This window comes from Hypanus sabinus (assembly GCF_030144855.1).
Source record: "Hypanus sabinus isolate sHypSab1 chromosome Y unlocalized genomic scaffold, sHypSab1.hap1 SUPER_Y_unloc_11, whole genome shotgun sequence".
Taxonomy (NCBI): Eukaryota; Metazoa; Chordata; class Chondrichthyes; order Myliobatiformes; family Dasyatidae; genus Hypanus; species Hypanus sabinus.
In genome coordinates this window covers 392,099-418,284 of record NW_026779012.1, presented here as the reverse complement: position 1 = coordinate 418,284, position 26,186 = coordinate 392,099, and the positions used below count along the sequence as shown (strand labels likewise).

The 26,186-nt window shown below is 40.8% G+C and overlaps 1 protein-coding gene and 1 pseudogene across 5 annotated transcripts in view; one reads left to right on the top strand and one right to left on the bottom strand.

The window, feature by feature from the left end:
• Positions 1-26,186, bottom strand: part of LOC132386010 (F-box/LRR-repeat protein 20-like) — a 434,516-nt gene that overhangs the window by 347,270 nt on the left and 61,060 nt on the right. For 4 of the 5 annotated variants that reach the window (XM_059958261.1, XM_059958262.1, XM_059958264.1 and 1 more), the window contains one exon: positions 3,484-3,545. In XM_059958261.1, coding sequence (XP_059814244.1) covers positions 3,484-3,545 — 62 coding nt within the window. Of the gene's footprint in view, positions 1-3,483; positions 3,546-12,810; positions 13,024-26,186 lie in introns of all 5 variants that reach the window. The other variant, XM_059958260.1, reaches the window with a different exon arrangement.
• On the top strand, positions 14,369-19,091 carry LOC132386008 (AP-1 complex subunit beta-1-like; annotated as a pseudogene).

Below are 26,186 nucleotides of genomic sequence, written 5' to 3'. Positions count from 1 at the left end.
CTCTGGATCACCTGGAAAATGGTAAACCTCTTGGTTAATTTCTTGTTTTAGGTTCAGTTTCCAGCTGCCGTTTTTTGAAATTATGGCTCAGCGTTCAACACAATCATACCCTCAGTTCAAATCAACAAGCTCCAAAATCTAAGCCTCTTTACCTCCCTCTGAAACCGGATTTCCTCACCAGGAGAGTGCAGGATCAGGAATAATATCTTCTCCTTTCTGACAAACTCAGCATAATAGAGTAACGGACAACTTAAACAATGTCCTAACAAAAACTCCAGCATCACAGCAGGCTTTCCCCGTTTTATACCTGTTGAAACAGGCCATCACATGACCTCACATTGCCAGGAAAATACATCACCCCATCATCACAAGAGAATTACATCATGCTCACTAGATACTCAATTACATCATGGTCATAAGACAGTCACAAGATACCCACAGGGTATATAACACATTGAACTCATGAACACTAGCTCACTACTTTTTTGATCACTTTATGCACTACTTAATGTATTTTATAAATAAATTAAGCTGCAGCAAAACAATTGTCACAACATATATCAGTGACAGTAAACCAGATTCTGATTCTGACAGGTTAGATCCTATTTCTAATATTGGGTTTAGATCTGGTCCCCTCAATATAGGAAGGAAGTTTTAAAGAGGGTGCAACCTAGATTTATCAGGATGCTGCCTGGATAGACAGTAAGTCTTATATGAGGGAAGTTGAGTGAGCTAGGTCTTTTCTCTTTGGAACAAAGAGGGGTGTGATATAGACATACAAGATTATAAAGGGTATAGATTGGGTGAACAGCCAGCACCTTTTTCCAAAGCAGCATTGACTAACAGAAGAGGGATTTTTTTTAACACAGAGAGTGATAAATCCACGAAATGCACTGCCAAGGGGTAGAAGAGACAGATATATTAGAGATATTTAAGAGACTTAGGCATACAGATGAAAGAAAAGTAGAAGGCTATGTGGGAGCAAAGTGTTAGATTGATCTTGGAATAGATTAAAAGCTTGACATATCATAGGTTGAAGAGCCTGATTGATTCTATATTCTATAGGACTATCATTTTCATTAACAGAATTACAGAAAATGCTCAGAAATAAGAAGCCAACAAAATTTGTTTTAAACAATACTACAAAGTATGCAGGATTTCATCTCCAGGACAAGAATTTGAGTAAACAATTCAATTCAGGATTTCGGCAGCGTTCAAGTTCACCAAAACTTGAGTAGGCTTGGTCAACTTCTGGTTTCCTTTACTTCAAGGATTAAAAGGAATAAAATATTGTTACAGATTCAGTAACATATATAACCATATAACAATATAACAATTACAGCACAGAAACAGGCCATCTTGGCCCTTCTAGTCCGTGCCGAACGCTTACACTCACCTAGTCCCACCGAACTGCACTCAGCCTATAATCCTCCATTCCTTTCCTGTCCATATACCTATTCAATTTTATTTTAAATGACAATATTGAACCTGCCTCTACCACTTCTACTGGAAGCTAATTCCACACAGCTACCACTCTCTGTGTAAAGAAATTCCCCCTCCTGTTACCCTTAAACTTTTTGCCCCCTAACTCTCAAATCATGTCCTCTTGTTTGAATCTCCTCTACTCTCAATGGAAAAAGCCTATCCATGTCAACTCTATCTATCCCCCTCATTATTTTAAATATCTCTATCAAGTCCCCCCTTAACCCTCTACGCTCCAAAGAATAAAGACCTAACTTGTTCAGCCTTTCCCTGTAACTTAGGTGCTGAAACCCAGGTAACACTCTAATAAATCTTCTCTGTACTCTCTCTATTTTGTTGATATCTTTCCTATAATTCGGTGACCAGAACTGTACACAATACAAATTCAGCCTTACCAATGCCTTGTACAATTTTAACATCAGACCCCAACTCCTATACTCAATGGGCTAACATACCAAAAGCTTTCTTCACCCCCTATCCACATGAGATTCCACCTTCAGGGAACTATGCACCATTATTCCTAGATCACTCTGTTCTTCTGCATTCTTCAATGCCCTACCATTTACCCTCTATGTCCTATTTTGATTATTCCTACCAAAATGTAGCACTTCACACTTATCAGCATTAAACTCCATCTGCCATCGTTCAGCCCACTCTTCTAACTGACCCTAAATCTCTCTGCAAGCTTTGAAAACCTACTTTATTATCCACAATGCCTCCTACCTTAGTATCAAATGCCAAAAAACAACTGCTCATTAATCACAATACCAGATCAATGCAAAGTGAATTACAACAAATTCCAATCCATTAACTGAATGGAGAATGTATGCAATGTCATTTCCCTAAATGTCACATTTAGACCCAACCAAAATTTCCAGTTAACAGAAGCCACTTTGTACCAGAACCTATTGCCAAATTACCTGAACTTTAGTATAGCTGTAAAGCAGTTAGGCCAAAAATTCAGTGGAGCAGATTAGCACTCAAATTCTATTTTGTGAGCTGATGAATTCAAATTCAAATTCAATTGACACAATGGAAGTTAAAAACACAACTGCTTCACTAAAGTGCTACCTGCCATACTTACCTGGAAAGGGCTGCAAAGTTTCAGACTTTACTCACCTTTGAGTTAATTGTGCAACCTTTTCATACCACACTGCACCACCAAGGTTCTAGTGGCTTAATAATAATAATAATAACAATAATAATAATTTGAAGAAGAAGAAGGGGGGAGGAGGAGAGAGAGAGTGGGGGAGGAGGAGGAGGAGGAGGAGGAGAAGAAGAAGATGACGACGACGACGACGACTAAGTGCCGCCTTCAAAGTGGGCATTGTTGAGAGTATTATATTCCTGTTCTACCCACCTGGAGAATTAAAATTATAGCATCACAGATCTAGAACATAGAACACAGAACATAGAAAACCTACAGCATAATACAGGTCCTTCAGCCTACAATCCTGTGCCGAACATGTATTTATTTTAGAAATTACCTAGGGTTACCCACAGCCCTTTGCTTTCCTAAGCTCCATGTACCGTCTACTTGCTATATCATTCTGAAAGAGGTGGCTGTGTTGAGTAATGGCATAGGGCTGAAGAAGTTTACCTATTAGGAAGAAATTAATTTGCAAAAGGGACAAAACAAATTAAGTGATACAAATGCAACTTAAATGCAATTAAATATAACTCAATCTTGTGGTATACTTTATCCTTAAATCACAGGCAACACCGACATCACATATGACACCTCTACAGGAATTTTTGTTATAAAAATTCAAGGTTTCACTGTAAGTGGATGAATATATACAACAGAAAATCAGCTACATTTAAATCATGACTCAAGTTTGTCATATTTTAGCTTCCAAATTTTTTTATATTTACCAACCACAATTCAACATAATGATTTATAAAGGCCACAATTCACAATTTTTATAATTTTTTCTGATAAATATCCTCCACATGGTAGTACAAAGATGTTTCTTCTTAGTTCAAATGTGTTGTTCTTACCGGAGTAACAGTTCCTTTGGGAGTTTCTTATTTATTACAGCTTCATCGTTATTTGAGAACATCTAGAAAACAGAGAGTTAGGGTTAGAATATGACAAGGGCAAAACAAACTGTGTACAAACTATAACAGAAATGGCTCTGAAGTCTCTATTCTCAATTCACTGCCTTACATAGATGAAATCTGGGGAAGGGAACAAGGAAGTGATTGGTCTCTGAGTGACTTCATCCGGATTCGACTTCCACAATGTCAGGTGACACGTATGTAGTTGTATATTAAATTTACTTTGAGGTTTGAACTGTGAATGTTTTTCACAACTGTCAACCTATTTCTATAGGATACACATTTAGGTAACTAAAAATACATGGCTTTGGTATACATGACATTCCTGGCAAGATGGTATCTAAAGCAAAATGGTTCAAACATTATTTGTTAAAATACGTAAGTAAACAAGGAGGGTTCCTTGCAATGGAAAGCAAACTAGTTCACAGTCAATATTAAGGAAGAAATAAAAATATTCAAACCACTGTAAAGCTTTTCTGGTAACTTTTTTCTTTAATTTGAGTGAACAGTTACAGCATCCTTTTCAACCTCCAACTGTAGCAATGAGACGTGATTGTGTATTGGTTAGTATGCTAGGTACCAGCAGCAATAGATCACAAATTGAGTCAGGTTTTAAAGTTACCTTTATTAGTATATACTCAAAATATAGAAAATTAAATGAAATGAGCATGTTAACAGGGTTATGTGTGTGTGGGTCCCAAACTGTCAAGCTTAGGAACAGTTCTTAAAGTCTTAAGATGGCAAACTAGAAAGGTCCAGTAATCCATGGAATGAGTGAGGGGAGGGATTGGTAAGTCCATTGGTAAGTCCCTCCTTATCCGCGGGGGATTGGTTCTGGGACACCCCCCCCCCCCCCCCCCCCCGGATGCCAAAAAATGCGGACGCTCAAATTCAACCTGTCTCTATACAGTGGTCTTTAAGACCCAGCGGAACACCGGACCTTATTTAATATGTATCAGCGTGGTGGACTTTTGGACCTGGCGCAGCTCTGTATCCGCAGTGTTTCTGTTCATGAAAATACTCACGATCATGATTGAAAATAAAGTGAAAGTAATAAAGCAATCAGAAAGAGGTGAAACACCGTCGGTCACTGGAAAAGCGTTAGGGTACAGTCGGTCAACAATCAGAACAATTTTAAAGGATAAAGTGAGAATAATGTAGCATGTGAAAGGCCCTGCCCCGATGAAAGCTACAATTATTACTAAGCAATGCAGTGGTTTAATTATTGAAATACATATGTTTCTTAAGTGTTTTATATGCATAGAAAGGTAAAGTATACACTATATATTACAACAAACATTTTACTAATTGAGGCTACATAATAGTGGATGTACCTGTTCCGACTTCAAATCTGACTTGAAAACAGATTCAGTAATGGAACTCGTTTATAACCCGGGGACTGCCTGTACTTTGAAGTCATCTCTAGATTACTTATAATACCTAATGCAATGTAAATACTACGTAAATAGTTGTTATATTGTATTGTTTAGGGAAAAATGACAAGGAAAAAATAGTCTGTACATGCTCAAATCACGAGTGCTGGACAGAGAACTTCCAAGTTTTCTTGATCCGCGGTTGGTTGAATTCGCGCATGTGGAATCCGCGGATAAAGAGGGCTGACTGTAAAACGTAGAGAGGAGGTGATCATGAAGAATTCCACAGGTTCGCCGCTGGGAAGATAATGCAACAGTCACCAAAGATCTTACCCGTCGAGTCGTCCCGAAATCCACGTAGAAATATCACAAGGTGACAGTCACAGATTATACCCCTAACACAAGTGGTTACCACATAACATACCCAAAACCAGGTAAGGGTTAACAAAAGTGGCCGCCCCAGAATACTCCAACAAAATCCACGTATGGATCACACAAAGTGATAATCACACATCCAAAGTGCACTGTGTGCTGTTAGGCATGGGAAAGAATCAACTTCACTCACACTGTAGCAAGCTTTTCCTGCCCGCAGTCCAAAGCTTCCACTCTCTCTCTCTTTCTCTCTGAAAGTCCCAGCAGTCTGTTGCAATGTTAGACTGACATTTTAAAGTAATATAGTCACAGTAAACTAAACCATGGTCACATAACAAATACAACAATTTACAGTACAGGTGACCTGGGTTCAATTCCAGATGTTCCGGCTTCTTCCCACAATCCACGTATTTGTTCATAGGTTAATCAGTCATTATAAATTGTCCCATGATGAGGATAGGAATAAATCAGTAATTGCTGTAGGAACTCATTCAATTAGGAAATACATTCACTGCATAGCAAAAGTTTTAAATTAATACATAGTAAATTCATAGCATTAAAAATCCCATCAATAATGTTTCACTCCAAATTTTCCCCACTATTAACCCTCCTTGAAGACACACACTTGGCATATAGAATAGAACTCAGTAAAGTTCAAGGTAAAAGCATTCTTGCTCATGAACATGACCAAAAGACAATTCTAGACCTACTCAATTCTAAGAACTCATAAGAAGACAAGACATTCATTAAACATGTCAAAACTTGCTGTTCCATTTCCCTTCTCTTTCTCTCTCCACAGAACAATAGCGTGTTACCTAGAACACTAGAAAGAAACCACTTGAATTACGACAAGGAATACCATCTACAATTATGTTTGTACACTATCAATAGACAACACCACAGGTGAACAACAATGTACTAGACTTGAATGATCATACTATCTACATTCCTTTTTTTCAGACTCTTTTTATTGATAATCTTCTACAGCTATAAAATGATATAAAACTTCAACAAATTGATATATATACAATTAATAAGGCTGAAGAAAAAAAGCAGATTGAAATATATGAAAATGAAAAAAAATATTTTTTTAAGGAAAAGAAGGAAAAAAGAACCCCAACTAACTAAAAAAAACCCTCTAACAAAAAAAAGAAAAAGGGAAAAAAAAGCCCATTAGGAATCAACCCCCAGAGCAATACATCTTACCATCATCTATACATATATATAAAGAAAAAAAATCAACCACCAATTCATCTTTATATAGAATGAGATTAGAAGGAAACCATATAAAATAATTCAAATTAAATGGTAATATTTGGCAAAGGATCAAAAGTTCTACTTCTAATTTTTTCCAAACTAAGGCATAACATTACTTGAGAAAACCATTGAATTAATGTAGGGGAACAGATATCTTTCCATTTCAATTAAAAAGCCCTTCTTGCCAACAATGTAACAAATACAATTACATGTTGATCTGAAGATGAAATAGCCTGAATATGATGCGGAACTATTCCAAATAGAATAGTCAATGTATTAGGTTGTAAATTAATTTTCAGAGCTTTAGAAATTGTAGAAAATGAAGATTTCCAAAAAGATTTTAATGAAGAACATGACCAGAACATAAGTGACAAAGTGGCTACTTCAATTTTACACCTATCACAGTAATTGTCTATGCTAGGAAATATTTTGGATAGTCTCTCCTTTGTTAAATAATAACGGTGAATAATTTTAAATTGAATTAAACAGTGATTGGCACATATCAAAGAAGAATTGACCATTTTCAGAGCTCGCAAACAATCTTCATTAACAAAGGTCATATTAAGTTCTCTCTCCCAATCTTGTTTGATCTTTAGTGAGAGGTTATCTTTTTGTAGTAAAAATAAATTATAAATTCTACCGATGGAATCTCTTACTAATGGATTCAAATTCAAAATGGTATCCATTAAATCAGATTCTTGCATATATGGAAACTTAGATAAGTATTGTTGTAAGGGATGTCTAATCTGAAAATATTGCTGGAAGTGTGTATGAGAGATCTGTAAAATAACAGATCTCCTTATTTCTCCATTAGAAAAAAATGGGATCGGTTATTGAAGGTTTAACTAAAAAATTTCGATATAGAGAACTAGACAATTTAAGTTGTTTAAAATTTTAAAAACTGCGAAACTGAAACCAAATCTGTAAGGATTGTTTGATAACAAGGTAGAGATTTAAATTTGGAATTTTAGAGAGTTGTAAAGGTAATGGAGCTCCTAATAATGAGGTTAAATAAAATTGTTTGACAGCTTTTAATTCCAAATCAATCTAATTTGGTTTCTGGCTCTTATTAAGCCAATATAACCAAAAACATAATTGTTAGATATTAACAGCCCAATAATAGTCTGAAATTAGGAAGTGTAAGTCCACCATCTTTTTTAGATTTTTGTAAATGATACTTATTAATTCTTAGTCTTTTATTGTTCCAAATAAAGGACAAAATAATAGTCAATTTGATTTTTAAAAAATTTAGTTAAAAAGATAGGTATATTTTGAAAAATATTTAAATTCTAGGTAAAATCGTCATTTTCACAGCATGGATACGACCTATTTAAGAAAGAGTAAGTAGATTCCATTTAGAAAATATTTGTTTCATGGAGTCCATTAAAGGAACTATATTAGCTTTATAAAGATCTTTATATTTTTTAGTAATTATAATACTTAAATATTTAAAAGAATTAATAATTCTAAATGGAATATCATTATATATAAAAATAGGGGCATTTAAAGGAAACAATTCATTTTTATTCAAGTTTATATCCTTAAAATTTACCAAAATCTTTTAGTATTTCCAAAAGATTAGGAAATTGATTCCTCAGGGTTTGAAATAAAAACCAAAAGATCATCTGCGTAAAGAGAAATCTTATGTATGTCCCATTCATTGAGATACCATGAATACTTTTAACTTCACTGAGTGTTATGGCCAAAAGCTCCAGTACAAGATTAAATAATAAAGGGCTAATGGACATCCCTGTCTAGAACCACACGAAAATGAGAAAAAAGGACCTGAATACTGTTGAGAGATTGATTCTGGTTTACAGGGTTTAATTTTGGTTCTTTCTGCCCAGTGCACATGCGTTTAGCTCCCCCCACACTACACAGTGTACTTCAGTGGTCCCAACCGCCGGGTTGCGAGGAAACGTTGAGTCAGCTGCACCTTTCCTCATTCTCTGTCATGCACATTGTTGAACTTGAACGCACACAAAGTCATCAGTTGCCTAAATGCAATGATACCCTTGCGCCAGTGTTCGCCTTGCATGGCCAGCAGGAAGTGCCAATGCTACTGGCCCAGAGCACAGCCAGCAAGAAGTGCCGACGCTACCAGCCTGGAGCACAGACAGACGGGTGCCAACTCTGAACCTTTTTAGCACACTATATGTTCATAGGGAAACCGGTGCTAAAATATTCGCAGACGACCTAATTTGGGCTCAAGGTTTCATAAGTAGCAGAGCAGCTACCTCGTTGTGATCTACCAAAGCAAACTTTTGTCAGCCAATAGATCCTACAAGGGAGGGTGGACTCGGGCCTGTCGCACTCCTCACTCAATCGTTGTCTCCGGACTGCGACCGCCTCCGGCCCTGACCTTGTCTTCTCACCCACCCATGACCAGCAACACCTGGCCAGGCTGTCTGGCGGTGGGTGGGCAGAGGCTGGAGTTCGGGCCAGGAGGCTGTCTAATGAGGCAATGAAGCCCTCAAAACTGCTTCAATACCCTGAGTCGAAACACCCTGCACTTAAAGACAAATGCATTGAGTTTTTTGAGCCGGAAAAAAACTGAGCAGCGCGGGACTGAAGCTAAGTGCCAAGAGCCGCAAAAACTAAATTGCGGAATAGACTGGACATAAGGAACCTGTCTCAAGTATCGCTGTATTCCGGTCGTGTTTAACACCCCTCTTCCGTCAGCCGGCTGGTCTGCAAGAATGTTGTCAATATTAAACAGGTCCGCGGTGCAAAAAGCAGTGGATTCCCCTGGTGTATAAAACCCCGGTCTTTTCTGCCCCAGTGCACATGCGTGTAACTAATCAATCTGGGGTCGAACTCGCTTTTCACTAAGGTCGAGGTAGGGGATTTTGGGCTTAAAAAGGTTGGTGACCACTATTATAGAACATTTGAATCCACCTATTGAAATTATTACCAAAACCAAATTTTTCTAATACTTCAAAGAAATATGACCACTCAACTCTATCAAATGCCTTTTCCGCATCAAGAGAAATAACACATTGGGGTTCCTTAGATAATGATAAATATATAATGTTCATCAATCTCTAAACATTGGAGAAAGAGTAACGGCCTTTAATAAAGCCTGTTTAATCCATAGAGATGACTTTAGTTATAATATTTTCCAAATGGTTAGCCATTATCTTAGAGAGAATTTTTGCATCCACATTTAATAGTGAAATAGGTCTATATGATGAACATTCAGTAGAATCTTTATCTTTCTTAAGGAACTAGAAGCTTCATAAAAAGAAGGTAACTACCCTTCTCAAAGGATTCATGAAATATTCCCAAAAGGTATGGAGAAAGTAATCTTCCAAATTTTTTGTAAAATCCTACCGACTAACCATTAAGTCCAGGAGCTTTACCTGACTGCATTGACAACATAGCTTTACTGGGGCATCAAGCATCCGTTGGTCTTCAACTGTAATTTGAGGAAATTTAATCTTATGTAAAAAAGCATTCATTTTGGAGGAATCTGCAGGAAATTGAGATCTATAAAGATCAGAGTAAAAATTATTATTTTTCAATAATAATGAAAAATATTATTGATGTCTTCATGGTTACTTGCTATATCTCCATTTGCTTTACGAATCTTTAAAATTTGTCTCTTAGCTCTAGCTGCCCTTAATTGGGAAGCTAAGAGCTTATTATTTTTATCCCCAAAAATATAAAACTGACTTTTCAATTTAAGCAAATATCCTTCAATAGGATAAGTTAATAATAAATTATATTGTGATTGTAATTTCACTCTTCTTTTAAACAAAACAACATTTGGAGAGGTTGCATTGATGTTTAGAAATGTTGCTTAGAAATTTTATCTAACTCCATTCTTTTGTTTCTTCAGCTTAGCTATATACAAAATAATCTGACCATGTAAATAGGCTTTTAATGCATCCCAAATTACTAACTTTGAGATGTTTCCTATGTTATTAAAGAGAAAAAACTGTCTTATCTGAGTTTCAATAAACTCAACAAATTCTGAACTTTGTAACAAACGTTCTAGAAAATGCCAACATGGAGTAACATCTGGTAGAAGCAAAATCTTCCAGTTCAAGTATTAGGTTTAAAGGAGCATGATCAGAGATAACAATGCATCATACTCACATTTCTGAACATTAAATAGAAGTTGAAGGTCGACTATAAAATAGTCGATTCTCGAATATTTATTATGAACATGTGAGAAAAAAGTTCACTTCGGTCGCTTCCATTGCTCATTAAACCCCACCCCAGGAACAGTACTGCCACCCTGTTGCAACCTGGACCAGGAATCAACTGAAAAAGAAAAAGTGCCCCCCATAAACATAACACTAAGAGTTCAAGCAAGCAACACAACTCTTTGGTGGGTGACGGATCCCCGGTTGACCCCGATACGGACACCGAGTATGACCCCGACATTGATGATGATGAACTAGAGGACCTGGACCCACCACCCACTTCAGAAGAGGCTATTGAGGGCCCGATAAGTCCCCAAGGAAATGGGGTACAGGGACAATTTCCCCAAAGAATGGTTCCCAACCTCAAAGCAGGGCAAGGGCAGAATGCTAACCCTACCATTCAGGTGTATACTCCTTGGAAACCTCAGATGTGTCTAATTATGAGCCAGGCACCTAACTGCAAGCCTAATCCTGAAGGCTTTATAAAATACATAATTGGAACTATTGAGATATATCGGGCCACCCCACCCCCCAGACCTTTTTAGCCTTTGCTGTATGGCCCTTACCCACAATGAACAGACTAGGTGGAGAGAGAACATGCAGCACTCTAACTGGCAGAACTTTGCGGCAGCAGTCCCAGAGTCAGCTGACCAGATTGACAAAATCAAGCAGGCTCTTAGGAACACCCTACGGCAGCTGATAGATGTCACCAAAGTGCTAGAGTGTAGGTCGAAGGAGGAGGAGGACAGCCCTGATTTCTGGGACCGCTTCTGTTCTACTTACACTACATATGCAGGAGATGCTGCCTATAACATTGGAAGCTCCTCACCCCAGTTTAATCTCTCTTTTTTCAATGTATCCCTGAAGGTGTTGCTATAGCCATTAGAACAAACAGTATGGATTGGCCTGATAACACTCGTCCCCAGATGAGACAGGCACTCACTTATTATTGGAATACCATTAAGGAATCCAAGCTTACTGAAGTAAAACATGAGATGGTCCAGAGGCTTCCTCAGCCCTGACGTCAGATGAAACCTCAGTTTTGTGTCCCTGGATGGGCTGATCAATCCGGAGGCTAGTACCTTTCACATCCCATAGGTACCAGAGCCCCAACACATGGATCCCCATATGCACCACCGCCCAACTTCTGCAGCTGACCTCTGGCTCAGGAAACCCTAACTATGCTGCCCGGGCCCCAGCAACCACCCTTAGCAAACGTTAGGGTTACAGGATGCTACCTCTGTGGCACCTCTGATCATTGGCAAAGGGAATACCCAATCATCAACAACAGTCCAGGCCCCCCAGGTCGGCGGCAACCATTCACCACCCATAACCCATTTTCTGCCTGACTAGTTAATCAGCCGGATACTGGCTTGATGTTCCCCATCCTCAATGATAACCCTGAAGAGAAGCCCATATTTAAATTATTAGTCAGAGGATCAGATGTAAAGAAGGTCAGTAATTTCAAATTCCCTGATATTATCATTTCAGAGGATCTGCCCTGGGCCAAGGACATAAATCCAACTATGAAAAAAGAAAGGCAGGCCCTCTAACTTCCTTGTAAGATTTGGTCTGATAATAAAGTACAGTTGGCCCTTCTTATCTGCGGGGGATTGGTTCTGGGACCCCCCTGCGGATACCAAAAAACGAGGATGCTCAAGTCCCTGATTTAACCTTCTCATTGTGGTGGACTTTAGGACCCGGCGGTGCTCCAGACCTTATATAACATGGCTCAGTGCAGGTGAACTTTAGGACCTGGCTGGCCTCACACCTGCCACTGCGACTGCTGCTGAACCCACAGAGTTTCAGTTCCATTGACGGAAGTGATCACGATTGAAAGTCAAGTGGAAATAATAAAGCAATCTGAAAGAGGTGAAATGCCATCTGTCATTGGAAAAGTGTTAGGCTACAGTCAGTCAACGACTAGAACAATTTTAAAGAATAAAGTGAGAATAATGAAGCACATGACAGGCCCTGCCCTGATGAAAGCTACAATTATTACTAAGCAATGCAGTGGCTTAATTATTGCAATACATAAGTTTTTTAAGTGTTTCGTCGGGGTGCCATCATAACAAGCTTTTTGCAGCGATCTTTTTGGTGATTGCTCATCGTACAGCGTGTGTTGGGCATCTGAAAACTGGTGGAGCCCATCCCTCTCCAGGTTTTTGCAGCCGGCTGGATTTGAACTCAAGAACCTTCGCTCTGAAGACTGGCGCTGATCCCAATCCCGATCCGTGGTAAACTATGCACATCCTCCCATATTCCAGGTTCTCAATCCGTGGTTGGTTGAATCCGTGCAAGCAGAACCAGCGGATGAGGAGGGCCGACTGTTGTATAAAAAGTAAACACTTAGTTAAACTATAGCAGCCTGTTTTTCTGAAAGAAGTCACTGATGATCAACAGATGTGCTAATGTACTATTCAATGCTGAGCAATATTTCTACTTTAAGGCAGCCAGCTAGAGTTTCAAGACAGATATCTCCTTGTGCAGTACCTGAAATAGGACAGCTCCAGTCTATGTTGTTTATGTGAGGCCATTATGCCAATTCTGTGATTCATTTTTTTGGACTATCATGTAGTAGATAGCTTGAGCTCGAAGAAATAAACTGGTGGAAAGATAAGTAATGACCTTTTTGCTTTTTGTGTCGTGGTTATTTGGTCCGGTGAATTTAAGTTTACATTTGGTGCCAAGACTCGGATCCCGAAATAGGGAACATCCCTCTGGGCTGAATAAGTGACTGAAGACCTGAGTCAAGACAGCAATTCGGTAGCAAGGCGCCATTTTTACCTATGGCTGCCCCTTGCCTCTGACCAAGTGCTTGGCCCTTTGCCCAGAGACTGGTATCTTGACAGGATCAAATGAACTACTTGGACATAAGATTTAAGGCTACATCCACACTAGACCGGATAATGTTGAAAACACGGTTTGCATAAAAACAATAGGCGTCCACACTAAGGGTTTTTGAAAATACCTCTGTCCAATTTAAACTGATATTTTGGTGAATCTCCTCCTACTGCGCATGCGCAAGACACATCTACCGAAAACAAGCGACGTGTTTGGTGTCGAATCTTGCCATGAAAAGCTTGGTGCATGTTTGTCCACTTACAGACTAGAAAAAGTTAAACGACAGATGGGCTCTCGCTCAGGAGGAGTTAAAACTAGAAGAAAACAAATACTGGAGCATATGGAGGCAACCGACAGGGAGTTCACAGACAGTATGACCCGGCTGATGATGAACATTGAAAAATGACTAACTCTGTTGCATTAATAAAGCTCCTTGTTGAATGGTTAAAACATGTCTGCATCAGTGTTATCTTGTATTTCCATACAATGTACATTAGGCTGTTACACATCTACTGTCAGAGAAGTACTTGAATAAATAGGTAAACCACCTTCATACGAGCAAGGACAGAAAACAGGGCAAAGTGAGTATACTTATTTATTCAGTAAGTTATGGGTCATAGTATTTGATTAGTTCATTTCTAACTCTTCTGGCTTCAGTCTCATTGCCGTCTGTTCTGAAATTGTTAGGTTGGACACAGCGGCCCCTCATGGAGCGGTAAGTTTATTTAGTGTTTGTTCTGTTTGTCCTAGACGTATAACATACAGTCAGAATAAGCTCGTTAACATCAGGGCATACTATGTCGGAAAAATGACGAGTTCTGGTGTGACATGGACAGTTTACACCGCTACGGACCACTATCCGCTACCAGGCCGGCTGCTTCCCGAAGGAGGAGGAAACGAAAGCGCTGTGAGAGAAGACAGAGGAGGGGTAAGAGGGCCGGCATCCATGCTAGGATAAAAGCTAACCCCACCAGGCCAGGGGTACCGTCCCTCCTGCTCTCAAATGTCCGCTGAGAGAAACACGCGAGGAATTTAAAGATGCTGTGTGTATGTCTTAACGGAATCCTGGCTCCATGACAACACACCAGACGCGGCATTACAGCTAGAGGGAATGACATCGTTTCGTGCGGACAGAGAGGCAGCTAGCTCCGGTAAGAGCGAGGTCTATGTATTTATATAAACAAAGACTGGTGTGTGAACACTACAGTAGCTGCTAAACACTGCTCACACTGGCTGAATTTCTCATTGTGAAATGCCGGCCGTTCTATCTGCCAAGGGAATTCACCATCGTGCTTGTGGCAGCTGTTTACGTAGCTCCCAGTGCCAATGCTGAGGCTAATGCTAACAAAGCACTGGGAGGCCTACGTGAAGCCATCAGTGAGCCACTGACTGCACATCCTGACAGCTTTGTGGTGATTGCTGGGGACTTTAATCACACCAGCTTACAGACTGTGTTCCTCAAATTCCTGCAATATGTGGATTTCAAAACCAGGGGAGACAACACACTGAACTTGGTTTATACAAACACCACACAGGCATACAAAGCAGTCCCCCGCCCCCATCGTGGCCACTCTGGCCATATATCTGTCATGTTAACACCAGCATATAAACCACTGCTTAAACGTGTGAGAGCAGAGAAAAGACAGATAAGGGTCTGGCTGAAAGGAGCAGCCTCAGCACTACAAGACTGTTTTTTGCACACAGACTGGGACATATTCAAGACTGCAGCCTCCTGTGATGACCATACAGACATTGAGGAGTATGCGGAGGCAGTAATCAGCTACATCGCCAAATGCACGGAGGATGTCACTGTGATGAAAACCTTCACCACACGTGGTTATTAAAAGCCAACAGAGGTGTGTTCACTACTGAAGGCCTGTGACACAGCCTACAGATCGGGGGACAGGAGTGCATTTGGCTCAGCCAGGTCTGCGCTTTCACTAGGAAAGCGAAAAGGGCCTACGTGGGCAAAATACATGGACACTTCTGTGACACAGGTGACACCAGACAGATGTGGCAGGGAATTCAAGCTCTGACAGACTACAAGATCAGGCAGAAAAGTGATGACAGCGACGCCTCTTTTCTTAACAGGCTTAACAAATTCTCTGCACGCTTTGAAGCATCAAACACTACAGCAAGGGGGAGAGCAAGTCCCTTCTTAACATCTGACCAGCCGGCTCCAATCATTGATTCAGAGCAAACATGGAGGACCTTTGCCAGGGTTAACCAACAAAAAGCAGGAGGTCCCGACAACATCCCTGGACGTGTGCTCAAGGAATGTGCTGATGTATTAGCAGATGTCCTGACAGACATTTTCAACATCTCCCTTCGTCAAGCCATTGTCCCCAGATGCTTCAAAACCTCAACAATCATCCCTGTAGCAAAGAAATCAGTTGTAGCCTATCTGAATGATTACCATCCCGTCGCCCTGACCCCCATAGTGATGAAATGTTTTGAACGGCTTGTCAAGCCTCATATCACAGCCAGCCTCCCCTCATCACTGGATCCTCTACAACTTGCTTATCGTCCAAATCGCTCTAAGGAGGACGGAATATCCATCACACTACACACAGTTCTCTCTCACTTGGACAACAAAGACACTTATACCAGAATCCTGTACATTGATTTCAGTTCACCATTCAATAACATCATCCCACACAGTCTACTGGAGAAACTATCGCTGCTTGGCCTTAACACTTGCATGTGTCACTGGATTCTGGATTTCTTGACAGAGAGACCACAGTCAGTCCGTGTTGGCAGAAACATCTCTGACTCCATCACACTGAGCACTGGATCCCCACAAGGCTGTGTGCTCAGCCCATTGCTGATTACACTGTTAACACATGACCATGCAGCCAGATTCAAGGAGAATCTGATCATTAAATTTACCGATGATACCACAGTGAAAATAATGAAACAATGTACAGGGAGGAGGTTAAACACCTAGAGAGCTGGTGCAGTGACAACAACTTGATGCTTAATGTCACCAAAACCAAGGAGATGATTGTCGATTTCAGACGGTCTCAGCCTGAGCACACACCCCTCAGCATCAGCGGCTCCACAGTGGAGAGAGTGGAAAACATCAAGTTGCTTGGGGTGCAGATCTCGGACAATCTCACCTGGTCCAGGAACACCACTGGGATTGTGAAATGAGCCCAGCAGAGATTGCACTTTCTGAGGATGCTTAAACAAGCATCACTCCCCACTAACATCTTAACGACATTTTACAGAGGAGTGGTTGAGAATGTGCTGACCTTTTGCATCACAACCTGGTACTCCAGCTGCAGTGCTGCCGACAAAAAAGCCTTGCAGAGGGTGGTTAGGGGAGCAGAGAAGGTTATTGGGGTCTCCCTACCTTCTGTCCAAGACCTCTTTCCAAGTCGATGCCTCCAGAAGACAAGGTACATCATTAAAGACCCCACACACCCTCTCCATGAACTGTTCGTTCTTCTGCCATCAGGTAAACGTTACAGAAGCATCAAAACTAAAATCACAAGGCTACTAAACAGCTTCCTCCCACAGGCAGTCAGACTGCTAAATAGCTGCTCTACCTGACTCTGCTTAGGACACTTTTAACTTGCACTGGACACTTATAACTTGTTTTAACTGACATGTGGCTGTTGTGTTTTACTATTTATTGTTGTTTATTATTTAGTGTTGCGTTTGTTATGCTATGATTGCACTACTCCTGAGAAACAATGTCTCATTCTGCCCTGCAGAGCTGATGTACGGTTAGAATGACAATATTCTTGAATCTCATGTGGGGGTTGCGTTCAGGAAAACAATGCAATGCCGCCAACTGTTCTGGCATGTTATGACTGTGTTTCTAGAAATCTCCGGTTACCCCATCCACATTACTCTTCCCCAAGCAGCATTTTCAAATTTACACAACACTCTGGCTGGCGTTTTAGAAAACCTCCATTTTTGGGGGAGGAAAACGCTGTTTCAGTGTGAATGGAGGGTTAAAATGAAGAGAAAAAGCTTTGGTTACAAATTTATCCCGTCTAGAGTGGACGTAGCCATGGACTCCCATTATGTACACTGACTACATAACTTTGGGGATTCATGACTTCCTTTGGCTACCCCATTATAATGCCACTTTTTGTAAACAACTTACTCACCACTCTCTAGTTTTTGCTATTATTAAATGTGCAGCCCATACTGGGCAGTCCAATGAGGTTTCAAAAAGCAATGCTCGGGCATTTGCAGCAGCTAAACAGACAGCCTTGGAACCTGCATTTTAGTCCCCTCGGGAACCCAGCAAGCACCTATTAGACAAAACCCAAGGCCGGGTATGCCAGACAAGGGGGAAACCCAGCCTAAAGGTGACTACCCCACGATTGAGCCTGGAGATTTTGTCCTGACCAAGAACTGGGATCTCAGTGGTGAGGACAACACTCACAACATTCTAACTATTTCACAACAACCATGAAAGGTGAGGTCTTCAAACTCAAAGCAGAGTTCAACAGTGACAAGCAGGAGAAAAAGAAAGAAGCAGTGAAGAAAGTGATTACGTCAATGACCATTGGCAAGGACATCAGTGCCTTCTTTCCTGATGTACCTTATATGCAGACAGACAACTTGGAGTTGAAGAAGCTGATGTACCTCTATCTAATGAACTCTAAAGAGCCAACCAGATAAGGCATTTATGGCTATCAACACTTTTGTTAAGGACTGTAAAGATCCCAATCTACTTATCAGAGTGCTGACCCTGAGAACAATAGGCTGCACCAGTGTGGATAAAATTACTGAGTATTTGTGTGAGCCCCTGTGAAAGTGTCTAAAGGATTAAGACCCTTATGTATGAAAAACTGCTGCTGTCTGTGTATCCAAGCTATATGACATCAATGCATAGCTGCAGAAGGCCAGGGACTTCTGGACACTCTAAAGGAACTGATATCTGACCCTAATCCAATAGTTGTTGTAAATGCTGTGGCTGCTCTGTCGGAGATTGCAGAATCTCATCCAAACAGCAACTTGTTACACCTCAATTTTCAAACAATCAACAAGCTTTTAACTGCCTTAAATTAATGTACTGAATGGGGTCAGATATTTATTCTTGATTGTTTGGCCAATTATAACTCAAAGGGTGAGCGAGAAGCTCAAAGCATCTGCGAGCGTGTGATGCCACATTTATCTCACGTCAACTCAGCTCTTGTCCTGTCGGCTGTAAAGGTTCTGATGAAATCCATGGAAATGACTGGGCACTTTGGTGAAGAAACTGGCTCCCCCACTGGTAATACTGTTGTCTGCAGAACCAGAACTCCAGTATGTTGTCATCTGGAATATCAACCCCATTATACAAAAAAGGTCTGAGATTCTTAAGCATAAAAATAAGGTTTTCTTCATAAAATACAATGATCCAACGTATGTGAAATTGTAAAAACTGGATATTATGATTTGATTGGCTTCTTAAGCCAACATTGCACAGGTTTTGGCAGAATTGAAGGAGTATGCCACTGAAGTAGATGTCAACTGTGTACAAAAAGCTGTGCATGCAGTTGGATGATGTGCAATTAAAGTTGATCAAAAGTGTTACAGAATGAACTGAGTAGGAGGACTCTACTGCACTAAAGGAAAATGTGTTGGTTTATAGTGGTGTTTTGCATTTCAGAGGTCTAACTGTATTAATTTTGTTTATCGTCCGTATCCCATGGTGCCTTTGGCCATGTTTTGTATCATGTTGTAGAAGCAACAACCTGTTGTGAAAAGTTATCATGTAATGATAAAAAGGCGGGAATGATAAAATTTTAAGGGAATTGGGTGAATTCTCAGATTCCTGCAAATAATGGGTTAAGGTTGAGTACTGATTACCTCTGTGTACTTTGTTTGTGAGTGACTGCAGCATGTCTCCTGTTGCACAAAAGATGTCTCCTGGTCATTCACACCTTTTGGTTCCAACAAAAGGCAGTACCTGCTGAAAATTAGACAGGACATTCCTTTCCTAATTAAAGCTTAAATTTGGTAGATGCTCTGATCTTTGTAATCAAGTTTTGGCTCCAACTAATGAGGTAGGACACTCCTTTTTTAATTAAACTGGCTGGAGTGTCTATTGAACTGATTGTTCTTTTCTATCAGTGGCCTTATAAACTGTTACAGTTCTGGAAGATGAACAGTGAACTTGTTTGAACCGCCAGAGGGATGAGACGATTCTCCCCTGATGTCAGGACCATATTCCCTCACTGGCTGAGCTCGAAGAAATAAACTAGTGGAAAGATAAATAGCGATCTTTTTGTAACACACACAAAATGCTGGTGGAAACAGCCGGCCAGGCAGCATCTATAGGGAGAAGCACTGTCGACGTTTCGGGCCGAGACCCTTCATCAGGACTAACTGAAAGGAGAGATACTAAGAGATTTGAAAGTAGTGGGGGGAGGGAGAAATGCGAAATGATAGAAGACCGGAGGGGAGGGGGTGGGATAAAGCTAAGAGCTGGAAAGGTGATTGGTGAAAGTGATACAGAGCTGGAGAAGGAGAAGGGAAAGGGAAGGACTGGGAGACCGTTTCACTGAACACCTACGCTCTGTCCGCCAGAAAAAACAGGATCTCCCAGTGGCCAAACATTTTAATTCCACGTCCCATTCCCATTCTGATATGTCTATCCACAGCTTCCTCTACTGTCAAGATGAATCCAACCACAGGTTGGAGGAACAACACCTTATGTACCGGCTGGGTAGCCTCCAACCTGACTTTGAACACTGACTTTTCTAACTTCCGTTAATGCCCCTCCTCCCTTTCTTACCCCATCCCTGACACATTTAGTTGTTTGTTTTTTTTCTCTCTTTCTGCCCATCACTCTGCCTGTTCTCCATCTCCCTCTGGTGCTCCCCTCTCCCCCTTTCTTTCTCCCTAGGCCTCCCATCCCATGATTCTTTCCCTTGGCCCGAAATGTCGATAATACTTCTCCCTATAGATGCTGCCTGGCCTGCTGTGTTCCACCAGCATTTTGTGTGTGTTGTTTGAATTTCCAGCATCTGCAGATTTCCTGGTGTTTGAACAATGTTTTTGTGTTGTGGTTATTTGGTCCAGCAGATTTACATTTACAATATCATAACATGGAATGGAAACCCTGAAGCCCTGAACAGAGTATCAATTAAACAGCAGTGGACAGGCCCAGTTAATCACACTTAAAGCCCTCCCCACCATTCAGCACATTTAAACAGAACACTGTTGCAGGAAAGCAGTATCCATCATCAAGGCACACCCACAACCCAGGTCATGCTCTCTTCTCACTGCTGCCATAAGAAAGAAGGTGCAGGAGCCTCAGGGCTCACACCATCAGGTTCAAGAATAGTTAGTAACCCTCAACCATCTGGGTCCTGAACAAAAGGGGACAACTACTCTTGTTCCCATCAGTGAATTATTCCAACAACCCATAAACTCACTTTGCAGGGCACAATCTCATGTTCTCGATATTTATTGCTTGCTTGTTTGTATTTTTATTTGTCTATATACGTATGTATGTATATATTTATTTATTTTCTTTCAGTATTTGCACAGATTGTTGTCCTTTGCATATTGGTGGTCAGCCCTATTGGTGCAGTCTTTCACTGATTCTATTTTGGTTATTGGATTTATTGAATATACCTGCAATAAGACAAATATCAGGGCTGTACACAGTGCCATACAGTGTAAGAGCATTGACAGTATATTTACTTTGAATTGTAACAGCTGTTTTCATCTTCAGCCACTTCTTCCACATCTACCAAGCTGCTTTCATGTCCCTCTTGTCTGGATTACCTCCATTCATCACCTGCCCATCTCCCAACACTAACCTCCACTAATTACATTGTTGTTCACCACCACCGCCCTCCACCCTTTCTTGGTCTATAGATTACTTTTAGCTCCTGTGTTACATTCTCTCTCTCATCTTTATACTATCTTTCCTCTACACTTTGCCTTGATTCAGGGCATCAATCTGAAGTGTCTGCAATTCTTCTTATCACACATGCAGGTCAACCTGTCTTAATTCCTCTTACAGATTATTCATCACTCTAGATTCCCAATTCTTGTTTCTAGAATTGTACAACTTAGATTAGTGGTCACCAACCAGTTGATCGCGATCGACCAGTTGATCTTTGAGACTTTCTCAGTAGATCCCCAAAAAAAATTAAAAATACACAGGAACTATTGTAAATGAGCATTATTAAAAAAATGGTAATGTAGCAATACTCCCGCTACGGAAAGCTGTTTGTAAAGAGAGGTTGTTTCTGGGGTTGCGGGTTTTACTTCTGTTCTTTCTGCCCGGTCTCGCGCCTTCACCAATGTACCGCGATTCAGTGAAAACGTCTGTATGTTAAATATTGGTTTTGCCTTCCCAGACAAAGTTGTTCCTTTGGGCATGGTTGTCAAGTGGTCCTTCTTCAAAGTAGAAGTTACTACAAATACATTATGCCTGATAAACCTTTTGATGCAAAAGCAAATTTTACCCCTACAGCGCATATGTGAGTCATTTTTAACCCACTTAGTTGCTTTCCCTGGTTATGGTGTTTCTCTTTTTCCAGTGTCGTGCGTCTCATGTATACTGACATCACGAGTAGTTTTTACAATCTAGCTTGTGCTGCATCAAAGTGACCAATTAGATTAGTTAAGAGTACAGACTGTGGTAAACATCAATATACGGCACTCGCTGGTAATATCCTGCAAGGTAGCTAGCTAGCATGGCAGAGACTTCACGAAAGAAAGTGAAAACGTACAAATTCCACCCAGAATGGGAAGAGGAATTTCTATTTACCTTGGTGAAAGACAAGTGTGTATGTCTGTTGTGCCACCAAACACAAGCACTGACTATAAGAGGGAATCACATCACCAACCACCCCAAAGAGCGCAATCCGCGCCAGGAAAGTTGAGGAGCTGAAATCGGGGTTGAAGGCCAGCAATCGTTTTTCACAAAACATACTATTCAAAATAAAGCTGCTACTGAAGCATCATTTCATGTAAGTCACCTCTTGGCTAAACACAAGAATCCTTTTACAGATGACGATTTATTCAAGGAGGTAATGACCGCAGAGACTGTTTTTAATGATTTTAAAAACAAAAACATCAAAACTGCAATACGTAATATACCACTTAGCCCTACAACAGTGACAAGGAGGGTAGAGTCACTGTCAGAGGACGTGGATCGACAGGTGTTAAAGGACTTGTCATTCAGTGAGTATTTTTCACTACAGTTTGATGAATCCCTGGATGAAATGCAAACAGCTCAGCTTGTTGCATTTGTCACAATGGCTTTCCAGGATTTTACAACAAAGGAGGAATTCCTCAATCTTCTGCACTTAGAGAGAACAAGAGGTGAGGATATTTACAATGAGTTTAAAAATTATGTCCGTGAAAATGACATTGCCATTCATAAACTGGTGGCAATTACTAATGGGGCCCCTGCAATGCACAGCGTGCACATTAGTTTCATAGCACTGTGCTGTAATGACCCAGATTTTCCCCGACTTCCTGAACTATCATAGTGTGATTATCAGCAGGCCTTGATTCGAACAAAAGTATTTCAGCACCGCTTATTCAAGGTGTTATTGGATGAGCTCGATGACGCTTACAGAGACATAATTTTTCATGATGATGTTCAGCGGTTGAGTCGTGGCTAAGTGCTGCAACGGTTTGTTGACCTGCTGCCTGAGAAAAGACTTTTCTGCCGAGGAGCACGAGCAGCTATCAGATGATACACGGCTACTGGATTTTAGGTTTCTGACAGACCCAACGGCAAAAAAAAAATGCTTGTAACAACAAGCTCATGGGAAAATACCAACACCTGCCAGACATGATAAGTGCAGTAAATGTGTTTAAGGCCAAGTTCGGTATTTGGATTTCAAATTTAAAGAACAGAAGGCAATTCGATATGGGAAAATTGCCATACCAAGCTAAGATGCAGTTGGTGGGCATGCTCTCAATAGTACAGCAGTCTTACTGACAGACACCTCACAGGCTGTCTCAGACTGGCTGTCTGTAATTATGAGCCAAATTTCAGGGAAATAGCAGAAAGTATTCAGCCCCAGTCATCACACTGAGTGCAACAGTCAATTTTTATTAATTATTTTTCTAGACACTAGTCACTAGGGTACTACAGCACTATTTCGGCCCTCGATATTGTGCCAACCCAAATATTTTTTAAAACAAGTACTAAACCCACACTACCCCATAACCCTCTATTTTTCTTTCATCCATGTGCCTGTCCAACAGGCTCTTAAATACTCCTAATGTCTTAGCCTCCACCATCATCCCTGGCAAGTCATTCCAGGCACTCACAACCCTCTGTGTAAAAAACTTACCCCTGATGTCTCCCCTAAACTTCCCTCCCTTAACTTTGTACATATGCCCTCTGGTGTTTGTTATTGGTGCCCTGGGAAACAGGTACTGACTATCCACCCTATTTATGGCTCCCATAATCTTGCAGACCTCAACCAAGTCCTCTCTCATCCTTCCGCACTCTAAAGAAAAAAGTCCCAGCTCTGCCACATAACACTTCCAGGCAACATCCTGGTAAATCTCCTCTGCACCCTCTCCATAGCTTCCATATTCTTCCTATAATGAGGTAACCAGAACTGAACACAATATGCTAAGTGTGGTCCCACCAGAGATTTGTAGAGTTCAACATACTCTTGAAAGGGAGTCAGCATGGCTTTGTGAAGGGCAGATCATGTCTAACAAGACTGATAGAGTTCTTTGAGGAGGTGAACAGGCATATAGATGAGGGTAGTGCAGTGGATGTGATCTACATGGATTTTAGTAAGGCATTTGACAAGGTTCCACATGGTAGGCTTATTCAGAAAGTCAGAAGGCATGGGATCCAGGGAAGTTTGGCCAGGTGGATCCAGAATTGTCTTGCCTGCAGAAGGCAGAGGGTCGTAGTGGAGGGAGTACATTCAGATTGGCGGGTTGTGACTAGTGGTGTCCCACAAGGATCTGTTCTGAGACCCCTACTTTTTGTGATTTTTATTAATGACCTGGATGAGGGGGTAGAAGGGTGGGTTGGCAAGTTTGCAGATGACTCAAAGGTTGGTGGTGTTGTGGATAGTGTAGAGGATTGTCAAAGATTGCAGAGAGACATTGATAGGATGCAGGAGTGGGCTGAGAAGTGGCAGATGGAGCTCAACCCAGAGAAGTGTGAGGTGGTACACTTTGGAAGGACAAACTCCAAGGCAGAGTACAAAGTAAATGGCAGGATACTTGGTAGTGTGCAGGAGCAGAGGGATCTGGGGGTACATGTCCACAGATCCCTGAAAGTGGCCTGACAGGTAGATAGGGTAGTTAAGAAAGCTTATAGGGTGTTAGCTTTCATAAGTCGAGGGATAGAGTTTAAGAGACGCGATGTAATGATGTAGCTCTATAAAACTCTAGCTAGGCCACACTTGGAGTACTGTGTCCAGTTCTGGTCACCTCACTATAGGAAGGATGTGGAAGCATTGGAAAGGGTACAGAGGAGATTTACCAGGATGCTGCCTGGTTTAGAGAGTATAGATTATGATCAGTGATTAAGGGAGCTAGAGCTTTACTCTTTGGAGAGAAGGAGGATGAGAGGAGACATGATAGAGGTGTACAAGATATTAAGAGGAATAGACAGAGTGGACAGCCAGCGCCTCTTCCCCAGGACACCACTGCTCAGTACAAGAGGACATGGCTTTAAGGTAAGGGGAGGGAAGTTCAAGGGGGATATTAGAGGAAGGTTTTTTCACTCAGAGAGTGGTTGGTGTGTGGAATGCACTGCCTGAGTCAGTGGTGGAGGCAGATACACTAGTGAAGTTTAAGGGACTACTAGACAGGTATATGGAGGAATTTATGGTGGGGAGTTATATGGGTGAAAGGGTTTGAAGGTCGGCACAACATTGTGGGCTGAAGGGCCTGTACTGTACTGTACTATTCTATGTTCTATGAAATCAGTCCCCCTGTTAATGAACCCTAGAATTTCACAGGCCTTCTTAACTACCCTACCTCCCTGTACAGCAACCTTTTTTTTTGGTTTTTCAAATTTTTTCTTAATTTTTTTGAGTTTTCAAATGATAAGAAAAAGAAAAAAAATTATCTACCCTTCCCCCCTCCCCTTAACCCCTCCCCCCTAACATCCCTATTAGAAGAAAAAAGAAAAAAAGGAGGGAGGGAGGGAGGGAGAGAGGAAAGAAAGAAAGAAAGAAAGCAAGCAAGCAAGCAAGCAAGCAAGCAAGCATGCATGCATATCGGAAGATCCCCACATGCTCCACGGAGTTCATAATAACTTTAGTATATATATTTCTTTCTTTCCCCAAAGAACCAATTATTTTATCTTCGGAGCACCTATATATTTAGTCCTGTCTTTTGTAAATAAGGGCGCCAAATTTTCAAAAATGTTTCATATTTATCTCTTAAATTATAAGTAATTTCAAGTGGAATACAGCTGGAAATTTCATTCTTCCAACCATCTATACTTAAATATGAATCTGATTTCCATGTAACTGCAATAGCCTTTTTGGCTACTGCCAGTGCAATTTTTATGAATTCGTTCTGATATTTATTCAATTTGGTTTCAGTTTTATCCCTTCATTATCATCTAATAAAAATAATATTGGGTTATGTGGAAGTTCTGTTCCAATAATTTGTTCCAGTAAAACTCTTAAATTTGTCCAAAAAGGTTGAATTTTAGAACAAGTCCAAGTAGAATATAAAA